The sequence below is a fragment of the Bos indicus genome, chromosome 27 (assembly GCF_029378745.1).
Source record: "Bos indicus isolate NIAB-ARS_2022 breed Sahiwal x Tharparkar chromosome 27, NIAB-ARS_B.indTharparkar_mat_pri_1.0, whole genome shotgun sequence".
NCBI classification, from domain to species: domain Eukaryota; kingdom Metazoa; phylum Chordata; class Mammalia; order Artiodactyla; family Bovidae; genus Bos; species Bos indicus.
The window spans coordinates 34,995,687-35,016,981 of record NC_091786.1 but is presented as its reverse complement, the minus strand read 5'-3'; the positions used below and the strand labels follow the sequence as shown (position 1 = coordinate 35,016,981).

Genomic DNA, 21,295 nt, shown 5'->3' with positions numbered 1-21,295 from the left:
AAAACTGTTCAAGTAATTCAGTAGAAGGGAACTGCACAGAATAAAGATCCCAGGAAAATTTCCACATAAATAAGCTTTCCTCTCCCAATTTTTTTTTTTTTTGAAAGATGCAAGAGCAACTCAGTGCAGAAGAACAGCGCTTCCCAGAAATGCTGTCAGAACACTTCTACATCCCCAAGTCAAATGAGTGAGAGATCAGATCAGATCAGTCGCTCAGTTGTGTCCGACTCTTTGTGACCCCATGAATCGCAGCACGCCAGGCCTCCCTGTCCATCACCAACTCCTGGAGTCCACTCAGACTCACGTCCATCGAGTCAGTGATGCCATCCAGCCATCTCATCCTCTGTCGTCGCTTTTCCTCTTGCCCCCAATCCCTCCCAACATCAGAGTCTTTTTCAATGAGTCAACTCTTCGCATGAGGTGGCCAAAGTACTGGAGTTTCAGCTTTAGCATCATTCCTTCCAAAGAAATCCCAGGGCTGATCTCCTTCAGAATGGACTGGTTGGATCTCCTTGCAGTCCAAGGGACTCTCAAGAGTCTTCTCCAACACCACAGTTCAAAAGCATCAATTCTTCAGTGCTCAGCCTTCTTCACAGTCCAACTCTCACATCCATACATGACCACAGGAAAAACCATAGCCTTGACTAGACGGACCTTTGTTGGCAAAGTAATGTCTCTGCTTTTGAATATGCTGTCTAGGTTGGTCATAACTTTCCTTCCAAGGAGTAAGCATCTTTTAATTTCATGGCTGCAGTCACCATCTGCAGTGATTTTGGAGCCCCCCCAAAATAAAGTCTGACACTGTTTCCACCGTTTCCCCATCTATTTCCCAGGAAGTGATGGGACTGGATGCCATGATCTTCGTTTTCTGAATGTTGAGCTTTAAGCCAACTTTTTCACTCTCCTCTTTCATTTTCATCAAGAAGCTTTTTAGTTCCTCTTAACTTTCTGCCATAAGGGTGGTGTCATCTGCATATCTGAGGTTATTGATATTTCTCCCGGAAATCTTGATTCCAGCTTGTGCTTCTTCCAGCCCAGCGTTTCTCATGATGTACCCTGCATAGAAGTTAAATAAGCAGGGTGACAATATACAGCCTTGATGTACTCCTTTTCCTATTTGGAACCAGTCTGTTGTTCCATGTCCAGTTCTAACTGTTGCTTCCTGACCTGCATACAGATTTCTCAAGAGGCAGATCAGGTGGTCTGGTATTCCCATCTCTTTCAGAATTTTCCACAGTTTGTTGTGATCAGCACAGTCAAAGGGTTTGGCATAGTCAATAAAGCAGAAATAGATGATTTTCTGGAACTCTCTTGCTTTTTCCATGATCCAGCAGATGTTGGCAATTTGGTCTCTGGTTCTTCTGCCTTTTCTAAAACCAGCTAGAACATCTGGAAGTTCATGGTTCACATATTGCTGAAGACTGGCTTGGAGAATTTTGAGCATTACTTTACTAGCATTTGAGATGAGTGCAATTGTGCGATAGTTTGAGCATTCTTTGGCATTGCCTTTCTTTGAGATTGGAATGAAAACTGACGTTTTCTAGTCCTGTGGCCACTGCTGAGTTTTCCAAATGTGCTGGCATATTGAGTGCAGCACTTTCACAGCATCATCTTTCAGGATTTGGAATAGCTCTACTGGAATTCCATCACCTCCACTAGCTTTGTTCGTAGTGATGCTTTCCAAGGCCCACTTGACTTCACATTCCAAGATGTCTGGCTCTAGGTCAGTGATCACACCATCGTGATTATCTGGGTCGTGAAGATCTTTTTTGTACAGTTCTTCTGTGTATTCTTGCCATCTCTTCTTAATATCTTCTCCTTCTGTTAGGTCCATACCATTTCTGTCCTTTATCGAGCTCATCTTTGCATGAAATGTTCCTTTGGTATCTCTGATTTTCTTGAAGAGATCCCTAGTCGTTCCCATTCTGTTGTTTTCCTCTATTTCTTTGCATTGATCGCTGAGGCAGGCTTTCTTATCTCTTCTTGCTATTATTTGGAACTCTGCATTCAGATGCTTATATCTTTCCTTTTCTCCTTTGCTTTTTGCTTTTTTTCTTTTCACAGCTATTTGTAAGGCCTCCCCAGAGAGCCATTTTGCTTTTTTGCATTTCTTTTCCATGGGGATGATCTTGATCCCTGTCTCCTGTACAATGTCACAAACCTCATTCCATAGTTCATCAGGCACTCTATCTATCAGATCTAAGCCCTTAAATCTATTTCTCACTTCCACTGTATAATCATAAGGGATTTGATTTAGGTCACACCTGAATGTTCTAGTGGTTTTCCCTACTTTCTTCAATTTAAGTCTGAATTTGGTAATAAAGAGTTCATGGTCTGAGCCACAGTCAGCTCCTGCTTGGCTGGAGCAGCCGTGAAGAGATACCCCACGCCCAAGGTAAGAGAAACCCAAGTAAGATGGTAGGTGTTGCAAGAGGGCATCAGAAGGCAAACACACTGAAACCATACTCACAGAAAACTAGTCAATCTAATCACACTAGGACCACAGCCTTGTCTAACTCAATGAAACTAAGCCATGCCCATGGGGCAACCTAAGACGGGCAGGTCATGGTGGAGAGATTGGACAGAATGTGGTCCACTGGAGAAGGGAATGGCAAACCACTTCAGTATTCTTGCCTTGAGAACCCCATGAACAGTATGAAAAGGCAAAATGATAGGATACTGAAAGAGAAACTCCCCAGGTCAGTAGGTGCCCAATATGCTACTGGAGATCAGTGGAGAAATAACTCCAGAAAGAATGAAGGGATGGAGCCAAAGCAAAAACAATACCCAGATATGGATGTGACTGGTGATAGAAGCAAGGTCCAATGCTGTAAAGAGAAATATTGCATAGGAACCTGGAATGTCAGGTCCATGAATCAAGGCAAATTGGAAGTGGGCAAACAAGAGATGGCAAGAGTGAATGTTGACATTCTAGGAATCAGCGAACTGAAATGGACTGGAATGGGTGAATTTAACTCAGATGACCATTATATCTACTACTGCGGGCAGGAATCCCTCAGAAGAAATGGAGTAGCCATCATGGTCAACAAAAGAGTCCGAAATGCAGTACTTGGATGCAATCTCAAAAATGACAGAATGATCTCTGTTTGTTTCCAAGGCAAACCATTCAATATCACAGTAATCCAAGTCTATGCCCCAACCAGTAACACTGAAGAAGCAGAAGTTGAATGGTTCTATGAAGACCTACAAGACCTTTTAGAACTAACACCCAAAAAAGATGTCCTTTTCATTATAGGGGACTGGAATGTAAAAGTAGGAGGTCAAGAAACACCTGGAGTAACAGGCAAATTTGGCCTTGGAATACGGAATGAAGCAGGGCAAAGACTGATAGAGTTCTGCCAAGAAAATGCACCAGTCATAACAAACTCCCTCTTCCAACAGCACAAGAGAAGACTCTATACATGGACATCACCAGATGGTCAACACCAAAATCAGATTGATTATATTCTTTGCAGTCAAGTGAGTGAACACTGATGTAAATCTCACACTTCATACAAAATCATCTCAACTGAATACACTTTTAAATGTAAATAAAACTATAAAATTTTTAGGGAAAAAAATAACACATAGAATCTTCAGGAACCCTAGGGCTACACAAATTTCTTAGGTTTGACAGCCAAGCTACCATTCATAAAAGGAAACACTGATAAATTAATTCCTATTAAAATGGAAATATCTCATCAGTCACAGAAATTACTAGGAGGATGAAAGGACAAACTACAGACTGGGAGCAAATATCTGCAAACCACATACCTGGCAAAGGATTTGTAATACATAAACTCCTCAACAGTCAATAGTGAAAAACCAACCCATCCAATTAAAAAATGGGCAAGACATTAACAGATATTTCACAAAAGGTGATAGACAGGTACAGGAAACTATAGTCAACATTATTCATCAGAGAAATATGAGTCAAAATTATACGAGGTAAATTACACATCTGTCACAACAGCTAAACTAAAGTTTAAATAGTAAAAAATGGCAAGAATGCAGATACTTCCTTCTCTCTCATTCATTGCCAGAAGAAAGTTAAAACGGTACAGCCACTCTTCAGAAAAGACTGGTGATTTCTGTAAAAAATAAATACATACTCATCATATAATCTGGCATTGTTATTCCTGGGTATGTATTCCAGAGAAGTAAAAATTCACACTCACTCAACAAACTGTACATCAACATTCACCTAAGAAGAATTCTCAATTGCTTAAAGATGGGAAAGCACCAAAATATCTCTCAACTGCTGAAGTGTGTGAGAATCAAAACCTGGTGTTTCTTTACTGGAAAGTGGCTGTTGAGGAATTCAATTTTTTTAAAATAGATTTCACATGACTAAGAGATTTTTATATCACTTCTATCAATTTGGATAGGTTGTAGTTTTCAAGGAAGCTGTCCATTTCATCTAAATAATCATATTTATTGGTATAAATCTCTGGTAATACTCCAAGCTATCATTTTACTTTCTTCATGACTAGTAATATCTCCTTTCATCCTTAATATTGGTGGAATTTGTTTCTGATCTAGATAAGTCTTACTGGGGGTTAGCAATTTTATTCCTCCTTTTCAATAACTAAATTCAGAGCTGTAATTTTTCTATTCTTTCCCCTTATCTATATCATTGATTTCTGAACTTCTCGCATTATTTCCTTAGTCTATTATGTTTCAATCCTCTATAGCGTATCATAGTTTGTATCTGAAGGCAATGAATGTAATGGAACCTTCCTGCTGGCTATGAGGTGGGGAGTGTGTTAGTGATAGTGTCTCTTAGTCTAGGGCTTGATCCTTCCTCCAAAGACTTAGACTTTCTGCCTTAGCTGAATGCCTGGGGTTTTAGCAATATCACTTTGCACTGCCTGGATGAAAATCCAACATCTCCCAACACTGTTTCATAATTTACTCTCTCCTGTTTACAATAGAGACTTACCTACCACATATACAGTCTAATCTTCAGGGCAAAAAGGACAACTCCCCTCTCCTAAAAAATGCACATCAATACATAGCCCTTCTTTATCTCTGGCCCTGTGTCCTTCAAGTTCCAGCTGCTTCAGCAACCCTAACTCTGAAAAACTCTTAAAACCCAAACTTGTAAGGAGTCCTAGTTGATTCAACTCTTGTCCTATAGTTAAGACATTATTCCCAGAGGACCAAGTTCAATGTGAGGCTCACCTTCTGTGCTTTCTTTCTGTCAGAGGAAGAATCCCTGATTTTTTTTTAATTGTCAAATGTCTGAAACAAAGTTTCTCATGGTTTCTGTCCTGCTTTCTACTTGTAGATGGTGAGAAAGACAAATGATGTACCAGTTACCGCTTTTTAAATTTCATTCTCTCTGAACTGCAGCACAGCAACAGAATCTGACCAATCTCTTGCATTTGTTCCTTCCCCATCATCTATTCTGGCAAAGTACATATCTTAAACTAAAGCTAACTTCCTTATATTCTTTTAAACATTTCTTGACCCTTATGTGCATTTGAGAATAGAATTCAAATTCCCATGGCTTTCATGTAAATATATTCAGATTCTGTACCCAATAAGATTTTGAAAATTTACTTTTCTGTGCTTTTTCTATGAAGTGGTTTTCCACTATGCCCTCCACTTCTCAGGTGCTATGATACCTCCATCAAAACTTCTCCTTGTGTTTAGTAGCTTCTCAATTCCAGTTCCCATTTTTCTCTCCTCTCAAGACTACTGCTACTTCCAGAGAGTGTAAATGACCTTTTCAGGAAAGTGATTCTTGAGTTACAAATTTTAAAATACTCATTCTATTCAATATGCTTTCATACTAATTGCCACATTATATTTAGGTTTGGGATCAATTTATTTGCCCAACAGTTGGGCTGAGTATAAAGCAGGCCACTTCTTCCCATCAATGGCACCATCACCACATAAATATAAAAATCTACAAAACATAAAGCAAAACTCACCTGTATAAATCAAGAATCTGAAAACAACATCCCTGACTTGCTGTATGAATACATCAGGAAATGAGAACCTAAAAATGACCTAATTCAACCAAAATAAAAGCACTTTGTTTTAACAACAGCATTAATAAAAGGAACTTCCAGAGTCATGAAATTAAACAACTTAAGCTTCTACTTTATAAGCTTAAACATACAAAAATTAAATGGCTTCATTTTCTCCATTGTCTACATTTATTTCTGACAGCATATTATGTATATAAGTGAAAACAAGAGCCAGAACGACCAGATACAGGTGTGAGCGCTGTAATGACACAGATTGGTGTATAATAAAATCCAGAACTTCCAGATTCCCACAGCAAATTTTTTAATATAGATTCAACCATCAATACATCTCATGGCATAAATCTTTTTTTTTATAAATTGCCAATAAGTAGACATAGGTCGATAAATAACAAAAAAGTCATGCTTATTTCATTAGCTTGTTTTCATGAAGTTCAGTACAGTTCAGTTCAGATGCTCAGTCATGTTCGACTCTTTTCGACCCCATGAACCACAGCACGCCAGGCTTCCCTGTCCATCACCAAATCCTAGAGTCCACCCAAACCCATATCCATTGAGTTGGTGATGCCATTCAACCATCTCATCCTCTGTCGTCCCCTTCTCCTCCTGCCCTCAATCTTTCCCAGCATCAGGGACTTTTCCAATGAGTCAGCTCTTCGCATCAGGTGGCCAAAGTATTGGTGTTTCAGCTTCAACATCAGTCCTTTCAGTGACCACCCAGGACTGATCTCCTTTCAGAGGGACTCATTGGATCTCCTTGCAATCCAAGGGACTCTCAAGAGTCTTCTCCAACACCACAGTTCAAAAGCAATTCTTCAGAGCTCAGCTTTCTTTACAGTCCAACTCACATCCATACATGACCACTGGAAAAACCAGAGCCTTGACTAGACAGACCTTTGTTGGCAAAGTAATGTCCCTGCTTTTGAATATGCTGTCTAGGTTGGTCATAACTTTCCTTCCAAGGAGCAAGCATCTTTTAATTTAGTGGCCGCAATCACCATCTGCAGTGATTTTGGAGACCCCCCAAAAAAGTCAGCTACTATTTCCACTGTTTCCCCATCTATTTGTCATGAAGTGATGGGACTGGATGCCATGATCTTAGTTCATGAAGTTATCCTGTGCTAAAAACAACCTCCAAATTCCTAGTGCCTTAAAATTCTTTACAAGGACTGTTTACAAGGTTACTGCAAGTTCAGCTCCACATTGCCTTCATTCTGGAACCTTGGAAATGGCATGGTCCCTCCATGGAAACTGTTTCTCATGTAGCTAAAGGAGAAAAATTGCAGAAACACAATAGATCTTAAAGCCTTTGCTTAGAAGCAGTATTCTAGTCTTTGGTTCAAATATCATAAGTTATTTCTATAGACAAGCGTGATATAAATGGGGTATGGAGCTATAATCTTCTCATAAGGTGGATGGTGATTATCTTGGAACAATCTAACATCATATTTATGGTAAACATGAGATAGGTTGGAACCTGAACTCTTTACTGAAATGCTTGACCTGGACAAATGTCTCCTCAAGTAACCAGTGACAGAGGAACTATAAAAGACTAAAAGTAACTGCCTACATGAGCAGTCTGGGCAAGTATGAACAGTAAGACACAAAAAGGCCACAACGTGACTTCTGAGGTGCCAGGAGAAAAAACGGTGCATGATGCTGTACACACCACCACCAAGGGAACCTGAAGACTGTTGCAGACAAGCCAATTCTGACTTCATGTTGGAACTGTTTCTTTGACTTGCTTTTCATTGCTTTTGTTACTGTAATCATACAGAATGGCCTGCCTCAGAGAATCCCACCCCTCTGCCTAACTGTTAACCTTAAGTGCCTTTGTTCAGAACCAGGTGATGCAGATGGCAGGAAGGAAGAAGTTAACACGTCTTCTGCCAGAGGCTTTGGAGAAGGCAATGGCACCCCACTCCAGTACTCTTGCCTGGAAAATCCCATGGGCGGAAGAGCCTGGTAGTCTGCAGTCCATGGGGTTGCGAAGAGTCGGACGTGACTGAGCTACTTCACTTTCACTTTTCACTTTCATGCATTGGAGAAGGATATGGCAACCCACGCCAGTGTTCTTGCCTGGAGAATCCCAGGGACGGGGGAGCCTGGTAGGCTGCCGTCTATGGGGTCACAGACTCGGATGTGACTGAAGCGACTTAGCAGCAGCAGCTGCCAGAGGCTTCGCATTCTAGGAGTTGTTTGCAAGATTAATGGCCTTTTTACTTTACTTCCTCACCTCCCCTCATCTCTGATCTATAAGGAATCTGGCATCCAGACTCCAATAAGACAGTTATTTTGAGGTGCTAGCCTGCCATCTTCTCGATCAGCTGGCTCCCTGAATAAAGTCTCTTCTTTGCCTCAACACCTCATTTCTCAGATTCATTGGCCTGCTGTGTGGTGAGCAGAGTGGCCTTGGACCCACCAGTCACCCCTACTTTCACCCCACTTAAGGAACCAGCCCGCCCTCCTCAGAGAATGAGCAAGGGAACATGTGACTTGTTTTCACTCCCTCCTGCTGCAGCACCAGTCTCAACAAAAGCCTTGCCTGAATTCCTTGTCTGGCCACTTACCAATTTCTACTGACTAAAGTGTCCAAGAACCATAGATTTCGCAAGAATTCCAAACATCAAGAAGCCTCTGAAGGCCAGAACAGACACAAACTAGAATGTTAATAGAGTGCTTTTTTCACCAAAACTTTCCTTTTCATATCTCCTTTACTTTCTCTCATTTGTTTTCTAAAAAATTGTTTAGTGATGTATAGTTGGTTTGTATGTTGCATAAGTTTCATGGAAAACTGATTCATATATATATATACACACACACAGGCACAAACACATACACACACACACACACACACATATATATACAGAAATGATATATACTATGTATATCTTTATATATCAGTGCTGCTGCTTTTGAGTCACTTCAGTCATGTCTGACTCTGTGCGACCCCATGGACTGCAGCCTACCAGGCTCCCTCGTCCCTGGGATTCTCCAGGCAAGACACTGGAATGGGTTGCCATTTCCTTTTCCAATGCATGAAAGTGAAAAGTGAAAGTGAAGTCACTCAGTTGTGTCCGACCCCTAGAGACCCCATGGACTGCAGCCTACCAGGGTCCTCCATCCATGGGACTTTTCAGGCAAGAGTACAGGGGTGGGGTGCCATTGCCGTCTCCTATATATCAGTATCTGTGTATATACACACACACACACACACACACACATATACCAATAAAAGAATCTGAAAAAAATGTATATATATATATATATATGAGAAAATTAAGTGGGACGGAGAAAGTCAAATATTCTATAATATTACTTTTACGTGGAATCTAAAATTGTGATAGAAACGAACTCATTTACAAAACAGAAACAAACTCACAGAAAAGGAGGGAAGGATAAATTAGGAGTTTGGGATAAACAGATATCTCCTATCATAAAACAGATAAACACAAAGGACCTACTGTATAGCACAGGGAACTATATCCAATATCCTACAACAACTTGTTTATTTTCTTTCTTGAAAACTTTTCCTTTTCTTTAATTCAAATACCAAAACTAGAGAGCTTCTCAAGAGAAAAATTGATATTTGTCAGTTTATATTCCACACAAAAATCCTGAATGGCCTGTTTTAGATGCAAGCATCTAGAACATGAATTCTGGAACAAGAGTGGAGCTAAGTTTTAATAACTGTGTTCAAATGGAGGTGGTGGAAGTGGGAATCTGAAGTACTTCCCAGAAGAAAGAAATTAGAGGCAAAATGCTTAACAGATATTTGACAAGAATTATTAAAAGGATAAAAACTTAGTTTGTAAGTTTATTCATCCTGGGCTCTTTTTCAAAAACATATGTTTCATTTCTTTATGAAACAACACACCAGTCTGCCTTAATCAGTGACATAAGGAAAATACAAATGAGCACTGAAAGAAAGACAACATCCAATGAAAGAAAAATAAACAACAAAAAAGAAGGCAAAATTTAAATTTTAGTTTCTAATGAAGTAGCACTAATGGACAAAGATCTTAATTTGAAGAAAAATTAATAAGTTTTCAAGGGAGATCAACCCAAGGGAAAAAAAAAAGATACCCTGAAACTGAAACACATGACAGTTAATACTCAATTACCCAATAAGTGTATCTAAAAGAATCTGCTTACTGGAAAAAGAACTACAGGTCTAGCCGATAAAGGGGAGGGTAAAGAATCCTCCAGCCAATGCACAGACGCAACAAATGCAGGCTTAGTCCCTGGTTCGGGAAGATCTCCAGCACAAGGAAATGGCAACCTACTCCAGTATTCTTGCCTGGGAAATCCCATGGACAGCCTGGAGGGCTATATAGTCCTTGGGGGCGCAAAGAGTCACACAAATGAGCATACACACACACCTCAATAAAGAGGGAAATTACTGGTAAAATGCACATCAAAAATAAATATTTGATCAAATTGATAGAATAAATTATGATATGGAGCACAGAGAAGTGAGACTCAGGATGAAAACATAGATTCCCCACAGAAGAAAAAAATGTGTAGGGGCTGAAATTAAAATGAAAAATTAAGGCACTTGGGCTATATCAAGGGGTATTATTGTAATACACACATACAAACTTGCACTCACCCACACATGGACAAAATTAATATGGACGGCATCAAATTTCAAAAAATTATATAAAAGAAATATGACACGAATTCAACACATTGACAAAACGCTATTCAATTATGAGAACAGAAGATATCTGCAGGTAGGCGATTCAGCCTTTTCCACATCTCATCTGAAGAAAATAATCTGAAACTATTCTAACTAAACAATACCTGAGTCAGCATAAAGCTGCAATAAAAAGAAAAAAGTAAAATTGAAGCTTTGAAAAAAGCTGGAAAATGCAATGTGATAAGGCCCACATGGGGTCTCATTGATAAGATGGCTTGTTATGTCAACCTTGCAAACAAAGAACAAAATCACAGTGATCTGTGAGACTGACCAAATTGCCCAAATGGCATCCTGTTATCTCATTGGTGCCCATCATCTCAAAGATGCAAGACCACCAGATTCCAGACCTCCGGCTGCATGACCATCCCTTCAGAGAATTGTTCATTGGTGGGGTATAAGTAGGACTCCGTCAGAAAGGGAGGACGCTGGTTCTCTTTAAGAACCAGTCACCCTCTCTTTTCCCTCTAATAAATTTCCCTTTTCTTGCCTGACTGTCTGGCTCGCTCTCGTTTTCTCTGCACTCACCTTAGACAATGCTGTTGTTGAAGAAACTGAAAGCAGTGTATTTACATCTTAAATGGAAAAAGAATTATAAAAAATATTATAGGATGTTATGCTATCACTTCAGGATCTGAGAGACACAAAAGAGGAAGGTGAGAATCTATGAGAGAAAATATGAACAAAATGATTACCTGAAAATTTTGTTGTATAGCAATGAATCCCAAAAACAAAGGAAGAAAACAATCAATAGTCTATGTGGCATATTTGCAACATATAGAAGCGATAAAGTGTTAATATTTACAGAAAACAAAATTTCCCACAGATTGATCATGGAAAAAGAAACAGAAAAAGAGAAAGATAAAGACATAGAAAATAAATGAAAACCAATTTCTCCCCCAAACAGCTTAGCATAAGCCAGTTAATGAGAATGGTCAGCAAACACTGGGAAAGATACTGTCACTAATAACCAGAGAAGTGCATATTAAAACAACAATAAAATAGCATTTGTTATCCACTAATTAACAAAAATGAGTGAAGATACCCATTTTGTTCAGAATGTACAAAGCAGAAATGCTTTTAAATTATCATCATGAGTAAAACTTGGTTATAAGTGTTTTGAAGAAAAAACTGTTAGTATATAGCAGTTGAGAATTTTCTTATTTATAATCATAATCCCTCAGTTTCACTGGGACCTGGGAAGTCATTGCCAGGGATGTCTACAAGAGAGCTGTTCTTGCTGTAAATAAGGGAGGATAAATAATTTATGAGATAAAGAAATTTGATGACTACATTTGCATTTTAAAAAACAAACTTCTTTTGCACACATCAATATGAATAAATCTCAACAAGTGAAATTAGGCAAAATGTTGCATGACAGTTCAGTTCAGTTCAATCTTAGTTTTCTGAATGTTGAGCTTTAAGCCAACTTTTTCACTCTCCCCTTTCACTTTCATCAAGAGGCTCTTTAGTTCTTCTTCACTTTCTGCCGTAAAGGATGACAAACAACCACAAAACCACATACAATAAAACAGTTAAGTATCTATTGCTCACACTTTTATGTGCCAGTAGCCATGACAACTCTGCTAACTGTGGCCAGGCTTGCTCAGTGGTATAGGATTCAGCTGAATATTGGATGATGTAGGGATAAATAATGCACTGTGGCTGTGATCCATATGTCTTTAACCTTCCAGCAAGCTAAGCTCAAGCATATTCTCATGGGGATGACAGGTAAGCAAGATGGAAAGTAGAAAAGCAGGAGAGCTTTTTTAAGCCTTTGTTGACATCAAGCCAGTCAACATCACTCTGCCCAAAATAAGTGGCATAGCCCCAAACTTGGCTAGTAATTTGCCAGGCACTAAGGTAAAATGAAGATGTGGAGTCTGTCATTCAAAAGTATTGAGAACCTCAGGACAGCATCAGTAGAGCATGAATCCAAGCACAAGGCCCTTCTAACCTTGGGCTCTTCACACCCATCATGTTGGCCTTGGGTAGATAAACTCAGACCCACAAGACTGAGTGTGAGGCGGACGTTGAGTTATACACACTCCACTTCTTGATGAGAGGAAATCAAAGTTATATGGCAAAGAGTGAAGATACAGGGAAGATAAAAAAAAATTGGTGTCACTTTCATGTCTCATCATATAAAGGAGCACCCTTACCTAGCCTTCTGAACCATGAGTGCATGTGTGTTAAATTGTTTCAGTCATGTACGACTCTGGAACCCTATGGGACTGTAGCCTGCCAGGCTGCTTTGTCTATGGGACTCTCCAGGGAAGAACACTGGCATGGGTTACCAGGCCTTCCTCCAGGGGATCTCCCCAACCCAGGGATCAAACCTACTTCTCTTATGTCTCCTGCATTGGCATGCAGGTTCTTTACTACTAGCACCACCTGGGAAGCTCTTTCTGAACCATAAAGAACTGTTTAAGGGACTATACAATACTGTGCTGTTTATATCTATTTAAACAAATCATCAGAACATGATTTTTATTGATCTTTAGACATGGATGAAAGATGCTTAAAATGTGGCAGAAGAATATGTATCAATATCATAATTGCAATTAGCACTGAGGATTGAGAGTGCTGAAGAGGTCTGTGCATGGGAATAAAAGATTTCACTATTGTGGCCATACACACTTTCTTTTTCTGTCTCTTGTTCCATGATCAATCTGTGGGAAATTTTGTTTTCTGTAGATATTAACACTTTATCACTTCTCTGTGTTGCAAATATACCACATAGACTATTGATTGTTTTCTTCCTTTGTTTTGGGGATTCATTGCTATACAACAAAATTTTCAGGTAATCATTGTGTTCATATTTTCTCTCATAGATTCTCACCTTCCTCTTTGTGACCCTGTGGACTGTAGCCCACAAGATTCTTCTATCCATGGGATTATCTGGGCAACAATATCGAAGTGGGTTTCCATTTCCTCCTCCAGAGGACCTTCCCGACCCAGGGATCAAACCAGTGTCTCCTCTGTCTCCTGAGTTGGCAGGTGATTACCACTGAGCCACCTGGGAAGCCCCTTATTTCCTTGTTGTGGTCAATTTTGTTGAGTGACACTGCATATTCTTCAGAAGTATGAGAAACATTCTTCGGAAGCATTATTTACAGTGGAGACAGAGCATAAGTACATATTGATTACAAAAGCTTTATCTATTTCTGGGGATACTGACAAATCTGGTTGTTTCTGATTCTTAGCTAAGACAAGACCCTAACGCTCCATTTAGGGTTCAAAACTCCCCTGGTCAAGTTTAGTTCTGTTGTTTTTCCCCAACTAGTTCAATAAGGCTGGCTTGGCTTCTTAAAACTTCACTGAAAACTTTGTAAGGAGTTCTCCCAAAGCCAAGATTCCTTCTATAAATCTTGTGATTTTTAGCCAGAGACTCAACATATTCCCAGAGCAGAGAGATTGGGTTCATGTGGAACACTAGCTCATTGGGGATGCTTCACGGATTCTTGATATTTGCTTGAATTCTTTCTCTTGCTGCAATATAGGTTGTATCATTAAATAAAAACCTCCTACGAGACGTCCATAGAATCGAGTGAGTCAAAACAAAGAGCAGAAAGAAAAACAATACATAAGCTTCATTTGGTTCAATTTATTCATTGACAGAATGCTTATTTTTGTTGTTCAAATGTTTCTTCTTAAAAATTTTATGATTGGGTTAGAGGGAGGGGAGGGGAGGGGAGGGAGGAGGGTGGAGGGTTCAGGATGGGGAACGCGGGTATACCTGTGGCGGATTCATTTCGATATTTGGCAAAACTAATACAATATTGTAAAGTTTAAAATAAAATAAAATTAAAAAAAAAGAAAATCAACATTTCTAAACAAGAATAAACTGTTTTCTCTAAATCTGAAAAAAAAATTTATGATTGGCCGATCAACATTTGAGATAACCATTTACATATCTCTCTATGGAAATGGATTTGAAAATCTCTCCTTGTCATGCTATTGGTTTTCATGTTATATATGCTGAGAATGTTTTATTAAATTCATACAAATTTGGAATTTTTATCTGTTTCATGTGAACTGAATATTTTAAAGTAATGACACTTTCTTATGTTGGGTATGTGTGTCTGTGTGCATGTGTGTGTACCAAATGCTCTTTTTCCTGCTATTATCATGGGTCCTCATGTTTTCTTTGGTAGCATTTCCCAGTGTATGTTCATTATACTCTCTTAAACATTTCAGCATCTCAAGATATTCATTGGAGGGGGGCGGTAATAGCTTTTATGAATACACAATTGCTGGTGTTTCTTGGTGCCACAAAGTGAGCCAGTCAGAAGTTGATGTATGGCAAAACCAATACAATATTGTAAAGTAATTAGCCTCCAATTAAAATAAATTAAAAAAAAGAAGTAGACCATTCAGTCTATAAAACTTGCCCCAGTGTCTAACATAATTTTTCAGTTGACAATTGTAGATGTTCCTCTCAGAACTTGCTACTGGGATTTCTAATTGTTGGATTCTTATCCCATCCCTGTGCTTCTTTACAATATTTCTTTCTTCTTGAAAACAAAGTGTCCTATCCAAAGTTGCTAACTCTTATTAAAACAGAAGTAAAAACCAGAAAAAGACTGACAACTAACAAAATGATTCCAATAGTCAACATGCAGAAAGGCATCTCTTGTTAAAGCTTAACCAAAAAATACCTGTTCGAAGTGAAGCATTCATTTAGGATGTTCACAAGAGCAGAAGAGGAGAAGCCTGAAGAGGAGACATGGAGAGGCCTCAGGAAGATAGGCATCACTATTTTTGTGAATGCGAGTCAAATATAATACAACTTTTCTGGTAGACCTTTTCAATATTTATCAATTTTTTTTTTCTACACTGGCTAGCCTGTTGATCCTACCAAGATGACTATTCAAGAAGGTTTATGAAACTATCTGCTATCCTTAGTCGCTCAGTTGTGTCCAAGTCTTTGCAATCCCCTGGACTCTAGCCTGCCAGACACTTCTGTCCATAGGAATTTTCCAGGCATGAATACTAGAGTGGGTTGCCATGCCTTTCTCCAGGGGATCTTCCTAACCTAGGGATCGAACCCAGGTCTCCAGTATTGGAGGCAGATTCTTTACTGTCTAGCCACCAAGGAAGCCCATGAAACTATCTACATGTCTAAAATGTGTTACACTATGTTACATATAAGATATCCAACAGTTAGGGAAAATAATGTCAGAGCTATATTATCATAAAAACAATCCTAACTCTACCCATAAGAGATAAAGCCAATTACAATTCTCATACATGCTCATTAAAAATATACGTGCACTGTGTATGCATGTCTCTAAAACTTCAGTCTCCTTCAAACTTACTGTCTTTAGAAAATGAGGTGGCCATTCACCTTCTTAACAAGTCTCTGTACTGTCTACATTTCATTTTACAATGTACATAATGCACGTTTTACTATGTTAATCGAATAAAAAATAACATTACAAAGATTTATATATGCACGTGTGTGTAAATACAGGCATGAAGATATTATTTATATATTGTCATTTTAAAATCATGCTACAACATAAATATTGGTATGGCCTCTCTTACATAGAAGGCATTTTTAAATGTACATCTTTTATAGAAAACAATCTGGTAGACTGTAGATGCCTTTTTGTGTGACAAGAACTCAAGGCATCTTTTCCCTCTGAGTCTATTACATAACGTTCATCTATTACTTGAGAAATGAAAACAATAACACTGTCATTAGAACACAAAATTTCAACAAGGGATATGCATGCATTGATTTGGGTCTTGCACTCCAGTAAAAAAAAAAACAAAACAAAAAACAAAACATATTTTTAAAGTTATTTCTTAATTACATGAGTTTTTGAAATTCCACTGTCAATATCTGTCCCAGTCTTCTGTGGCACTGTAATTTGTAGAAGTGACATTTGAGTCTGCAGTAAGGAAGAGAGGAGTGAGCAACCCCAGTCCAGCATTCATTCTTATTTGTCCTTTCCTATCACATCACTTGTGGATCTTCCAAGCCCCAGTGGGCGTGCACACACACACACATACATGCACACATACCCCCAAAATCATACTGTGTAGGGTTTTAAGAAGAGGTCCCCAGGACCCCATCCAGGATCCTCTCCCTACCCCCACCCCACCCCATCTCCCTGGAAGACCTGTGTCCCCGTCAACTATCCCAGTCCTGCTCTGAGCCCTCCGACCAGTGGGCCTGGCAGAACCCTGAAACTGGGCAGGACTCCAACCAAACCCGGGCTCCCTCAGCCCGACCTGGGCTTCTGGGACCAGGAGGGCAATGCCCTCCACTCACGCCAAGGGACACTGTGACGATGGGCCCCCCTCCTATCCGGCAGGGTCCTCACTTACCATGGCCCACGGAGGCCAGCCGGCCCAGCCCTGTGAGGAGTAGCAGGAGAGATAACATTGCGTGACCGGCCTCGCCTCAGGGAAGGCGGTTGACTGAAAATGACTCTCGGGGTTCACCAAGCGCGGGGAGGGGAGATTGGGAGCAGGACCTGGGAGGGGCGGGGCTGGCTCTGAGGGGCGGGGCTGAGGCAGAGGGGCGGGATGAAACTAGGGGGCAGGGCGGGAGTGAAAAGAGGAGGGGAGGGGCTGAGGCGGGGTGAGACTGGAGGGCGGGACAGGAGAGGGGAGGAGCATGCCTCAGGGGCTGGCCTCGGGCAAGCTGGGAAGGCAGGTGGAGAAGGCAGGTCTGTTGGCGGGTTGAATGCAGTGAGGGATGGAAGTGCAGCTGTGCATTGGGCCTCTCCCCAGCTTGGGAATCAGGATTTGCAGCCCACTGGAGGGGTCCACCAGCGGCTAGGTGTATTTGGGAGTCACAAGGAGACTTTTTTGAACTGTGGTGTTGGAGAAGACTCTTGAGAGTCCCTTGGACTGCAAGGAGATCCAACCAGTCCATTCTAAAGGAAGTCAGTCCTGAATATTCATTGGAAGGACCGATGCTAAAGCTGAAACTCCAATACTTTGGCCACCTGATGAGAAGAACTGACTCCTTGGAAAAGACCTTGATGCTGAGAAAGATTGAAGGCAGGAGGACAAGGGGACAACAGAGAATGAGATGGCTGGATAGCATCACCGACTCGATGGACATGAGTTTGAGTAAACTCCGGGAGTTGGTGATGGACAGGGAGGCCTGGCATGCTGCAGTCCATGGGGTCGCAAAGAGTTGGACACGACTGAGCAACTGAACTGAACTGAAGGAAGACTTCTTCCTGCCCAAGTGCACTTTATTTTCAAAAATTTGACATTTTAAGTGTATTTAGGGATAGCATAAGGGTTACAAAACACTTTCTCCTCTTCATGTAAGCATTTTGTTGGTGAAGAGCTTAGCTATATTAGTAGTCCATGTCATAGTGTTCTGGTACAATGGCTGAATGACTAGGGAAAGAAAAAGAAAATACAAATTTATAATCTGTTTAGTAGTAGACAGTTTCATACTTTAACTATATCTACTGTCAGATTTCTCTTTTAAGTCTCAGATCAAAACAGGCACTCAAAGGAACAACGAGAGTGAAAAATAAAGAATCAACAGATTCCAGTTGTACAAATTACATTTAGAAAAGGCAGAGGAGCCAGAGATAAAATTGCCAACATCTGTTGTATCATAGAAAAAGCAAGAGAATTCCAGGAAAACATCTACTTCTGCTTCATTGACTACCCTAAATCCTTTGACTGTGTGGATCACAACAAACTGTGGAAATTCTTAAACAGATGGGAATACTAGGCCACTTTACCTGCCTCCTGAGAAACCTGTATGCAGGTCAAGAAGCAACAGTTAGAAATGGACATGGAACAACAGACTGATTCAAAATTGGGAAAGGAGTATGTCAAAGCTGTATATTGTCACCCTGCTTATTTAACTTATATGCAGAGTACATCATGAGAAATACCAGGCTGGATGAATCAAAGCTGGAATCAAGATTGCTGGGAGAAATATCAATAACCTCAGATATGCAGATAACACCACCCTTATGGCAGGAAGCAAAGAAGAACTAAAGAGCCTCTTGATTAGGGTGAAAGAGGAAAGTATAAAAGCTGACTTAGAACTCAACGTTCAAAAAACTAAGATTATGGCAGCCAGCCCCATTACTTCTTGCCAAATAGATGGGAAAAGTCTGGAAAAAGTGGCAGATTTTATTTTCTTGGGCTCCAAAATCACTGCAGACAGAGACTGCAGCCACAAAATTATAAAAAGCTTTCTCCTTGGAAGGAAAGCTATGAGAAACCTAGACAGCATATTAAAAAGCAGAGACATCACTTTGCTGACAAAGTTCATATAATCAAAACTATGTTTTTTCCAGTAGTCATGTACGGATGTGAGAGTTGGACCATAAAGAAGGCTGTTTTGTGCAGTCACTCAGTCGTGTCCACCTCTTTGTGACGCCATGGACTGCAGCACACCAGGCTTCCCTGTCTTTCACCATCTCCTGGAGCTTGCTCAAACTCATGTCCATTGAGCCAGTGATGCCATCCAACCATCTCATCCTCTGTCATCCCCTTCTCCTCCTGCCTTCAATCTTTCCCAGCATCAGGGTCTTTTCTAATGAGTCAGCTCTTCACATCAAGTGGCCAAAGTATTGGAGCTTCAGCTTCAGCATCAGTCTAAAGAGGGCTGAGCACTGAAGAATTGATACTTTTGAAATGTGGTTCTGTAGAAGACTCTTAAGAGTCCCTTGGATTACAAGGAGATCAAACCAATCAATTCTAAAGGAAATTAACCCTGAATATTCAATGGAAGGACTGATGCTGAAGCTGAAGCTCCAATGCTTTGGCCACGTGATAGGAAGAGTGGACCATTGGAGAAGACACTGATGCTGGAAAGATTTAGGGCAGGAGGATAAGAAAGCAACAGAGGATGAGATGGTTGGATGGCATCATCAGCTCAGTGGACATGAGCTTGAGCAAACTCTGGGATATGGTGAAGGACAGGGAAACCCGGCATACTGCAGTCCATGGGGTCACAAACAGTAGGAAACAACTTAGTGACCGAACAACAACAATTGTATGTATTTATATATGAATACATATTTATATGTGTAAATATATAGCTTTACATTTATTACTTTACTGCTGGTTTATCATTTAAGTATGAGGCAAAATAACTACAGCTATGAAATGATTGAAAATAATAAAAATTCGTTTATTTAGTTTTGTATACTTTTGGTTCTTTGAAAAATCCATGGTTTAGAAAGACTAAAGTGAAAGGCTAAATAGAATATTTCCAGTCACTATAGAGTAAAGAATATGCCTGCCAATGCAGGAGATGTGGGTTCGATCCCTGGGTCAGGAAGATCCCCTGGAGAAGGAAATGGCTACCCACTTCATTATTTTTCCCTGAGAAATCCTATGGACAGAAGTGCCTAGTGGGCCACAGTCCATGGGGTTGCAAAAGAGTCAGACATGACATAGCTTATTTAATCTGTGGCATGTGGAAAAGATAACACATCTTTCCTTTAGGCAAACTTATTTGCAAATGTGGATAAAAAGAATCACATTTCAGTATTTGAAACTTGGAAAAAGATACATAGCAGGAAAAAAAAAACTTTACCCTATAAATAAGAAGATTCACTTAATATTAAAAAGAAAATAAGAAATATCTAATTTCCTTCATTCAAAATTAGACCTACATATATATGTTCAAGATTTTCAATGAAGGTGCAAAGGCATTTTAATGAATATAGTTCTTTCAACAAATGATACTGGACTATTTGGCATACATTTGCAAAAATACAAACTTTATCACATATGTCATACTTTCAAATTTTACTTCAAATTTTGCACAAAAACTGCCTCAAAATGAATCATAGGTCTAAATATGCATTGCAAAGCTATAAATCTTCAAGAGAAAACCTGAGTGACCTTGGGTTTGGTGGTAAGTTTTTAAAGCATAATCCAAGACGGAAAACAATGATAAAATTTAAAAATGTTTCCTCAGCAAAATATACTGTGATTTGAATGAAAATATGACACATATCTGAAGAAAAAAACCCTCAATTTTTATCTGATAAAAGGAGAAGAGGGCAGCAGAGGATGAGATGGTTAGATAGCATCACTAACTCAATGGAAATGAATTTCAGCAAACTCCAGGAGTTAGTGGGGAACAGAGGAAACCAGGTTTTGCTACAGTTTGCTACAGTTGGTTTGCTACAGTTCACAGGGTTGCAAAAATTCAGACCATCCGGCTACAACAAATATGTGATAAAGGACTTATCTGCAGGATATCTAAGGACAATTGTGTGTATACATGTGTTGTACACATATATCAGACTCATATATCTGTCTGTTGTGAGGTTCTAGAAGCAATGAAACCCAAATAGCAAGGAGCAAACCTAGCATCTAGGTCTATAATATTGTTTTCCAATAAAAGAAACCAACAATCCTTGTAGAAAAGGCTGCTTCTAGGGCTGTGACAAGGAATATACAAGATAATTCTGAAACACCCTTTATAGAGCCTGAAAGTGAAGAACTACTCAAAACCAAAAACATACGGGGCACATTTAGCTGCCTTTTTTTTTTTTTTTTTATAGATTTAAGTATAAAAAGAGAGAAAAATAATCTAACAGGTGTTTTCATGTTCTCAGGAAATACCTGACAAACACTACTTCCT

General features: G+C 39.7%; 1 protein-coding gene and 1 long non-coding RNA gene across 3 annotated transcripts in view; both read right to left on the bottom strand.

Moving 5' to 3' along the window:
* LOC139180128 (uncharacterized) overlaps positions 1-17,158 on the bottom strand; it is a 42,958-nt gene extending 25,800 nt beyond the window's left edge. Inside the window, exons 1-2 of one of the 2 annotated variants that reach the window (XR_011564440.1) lie at positions 17,035-17,158; positions 5,940-6,018 (exon numbers count right to left, since the gene is read on the bottom strand). This is a non-coding gene — a long non-coding RNA (uncharacterized lncRNA). The remainder of the gene's footprint in view (positions 1-5,939; positions 6,019-17,034) is intronic. The other variant, XR_011564442.1, reaches the window with a different exon arrangement.
* Positions 17,159-17,889: 731 nt separating this feature from the next.
* The window catches only part of LOC109553351 (disintegrin and metalloproteinase domain-containing protein 18), a 108,628-nt gene continuing 105,222 nt past the window's right edge, over positions 17,890-21,295 (bottom strand). The window contains exon 20 of the mRNA XM_070781467.1: positions 17,890-18,066. Coding sequence (XP_070637568.1) covers positions 18,024-18,066 — 43 coding nt within the window. The 3' untranslated portion in view covers positions 17,890-18,023. The remainder of the gene's footprint in view (positions 18,067-21,295) is intronic.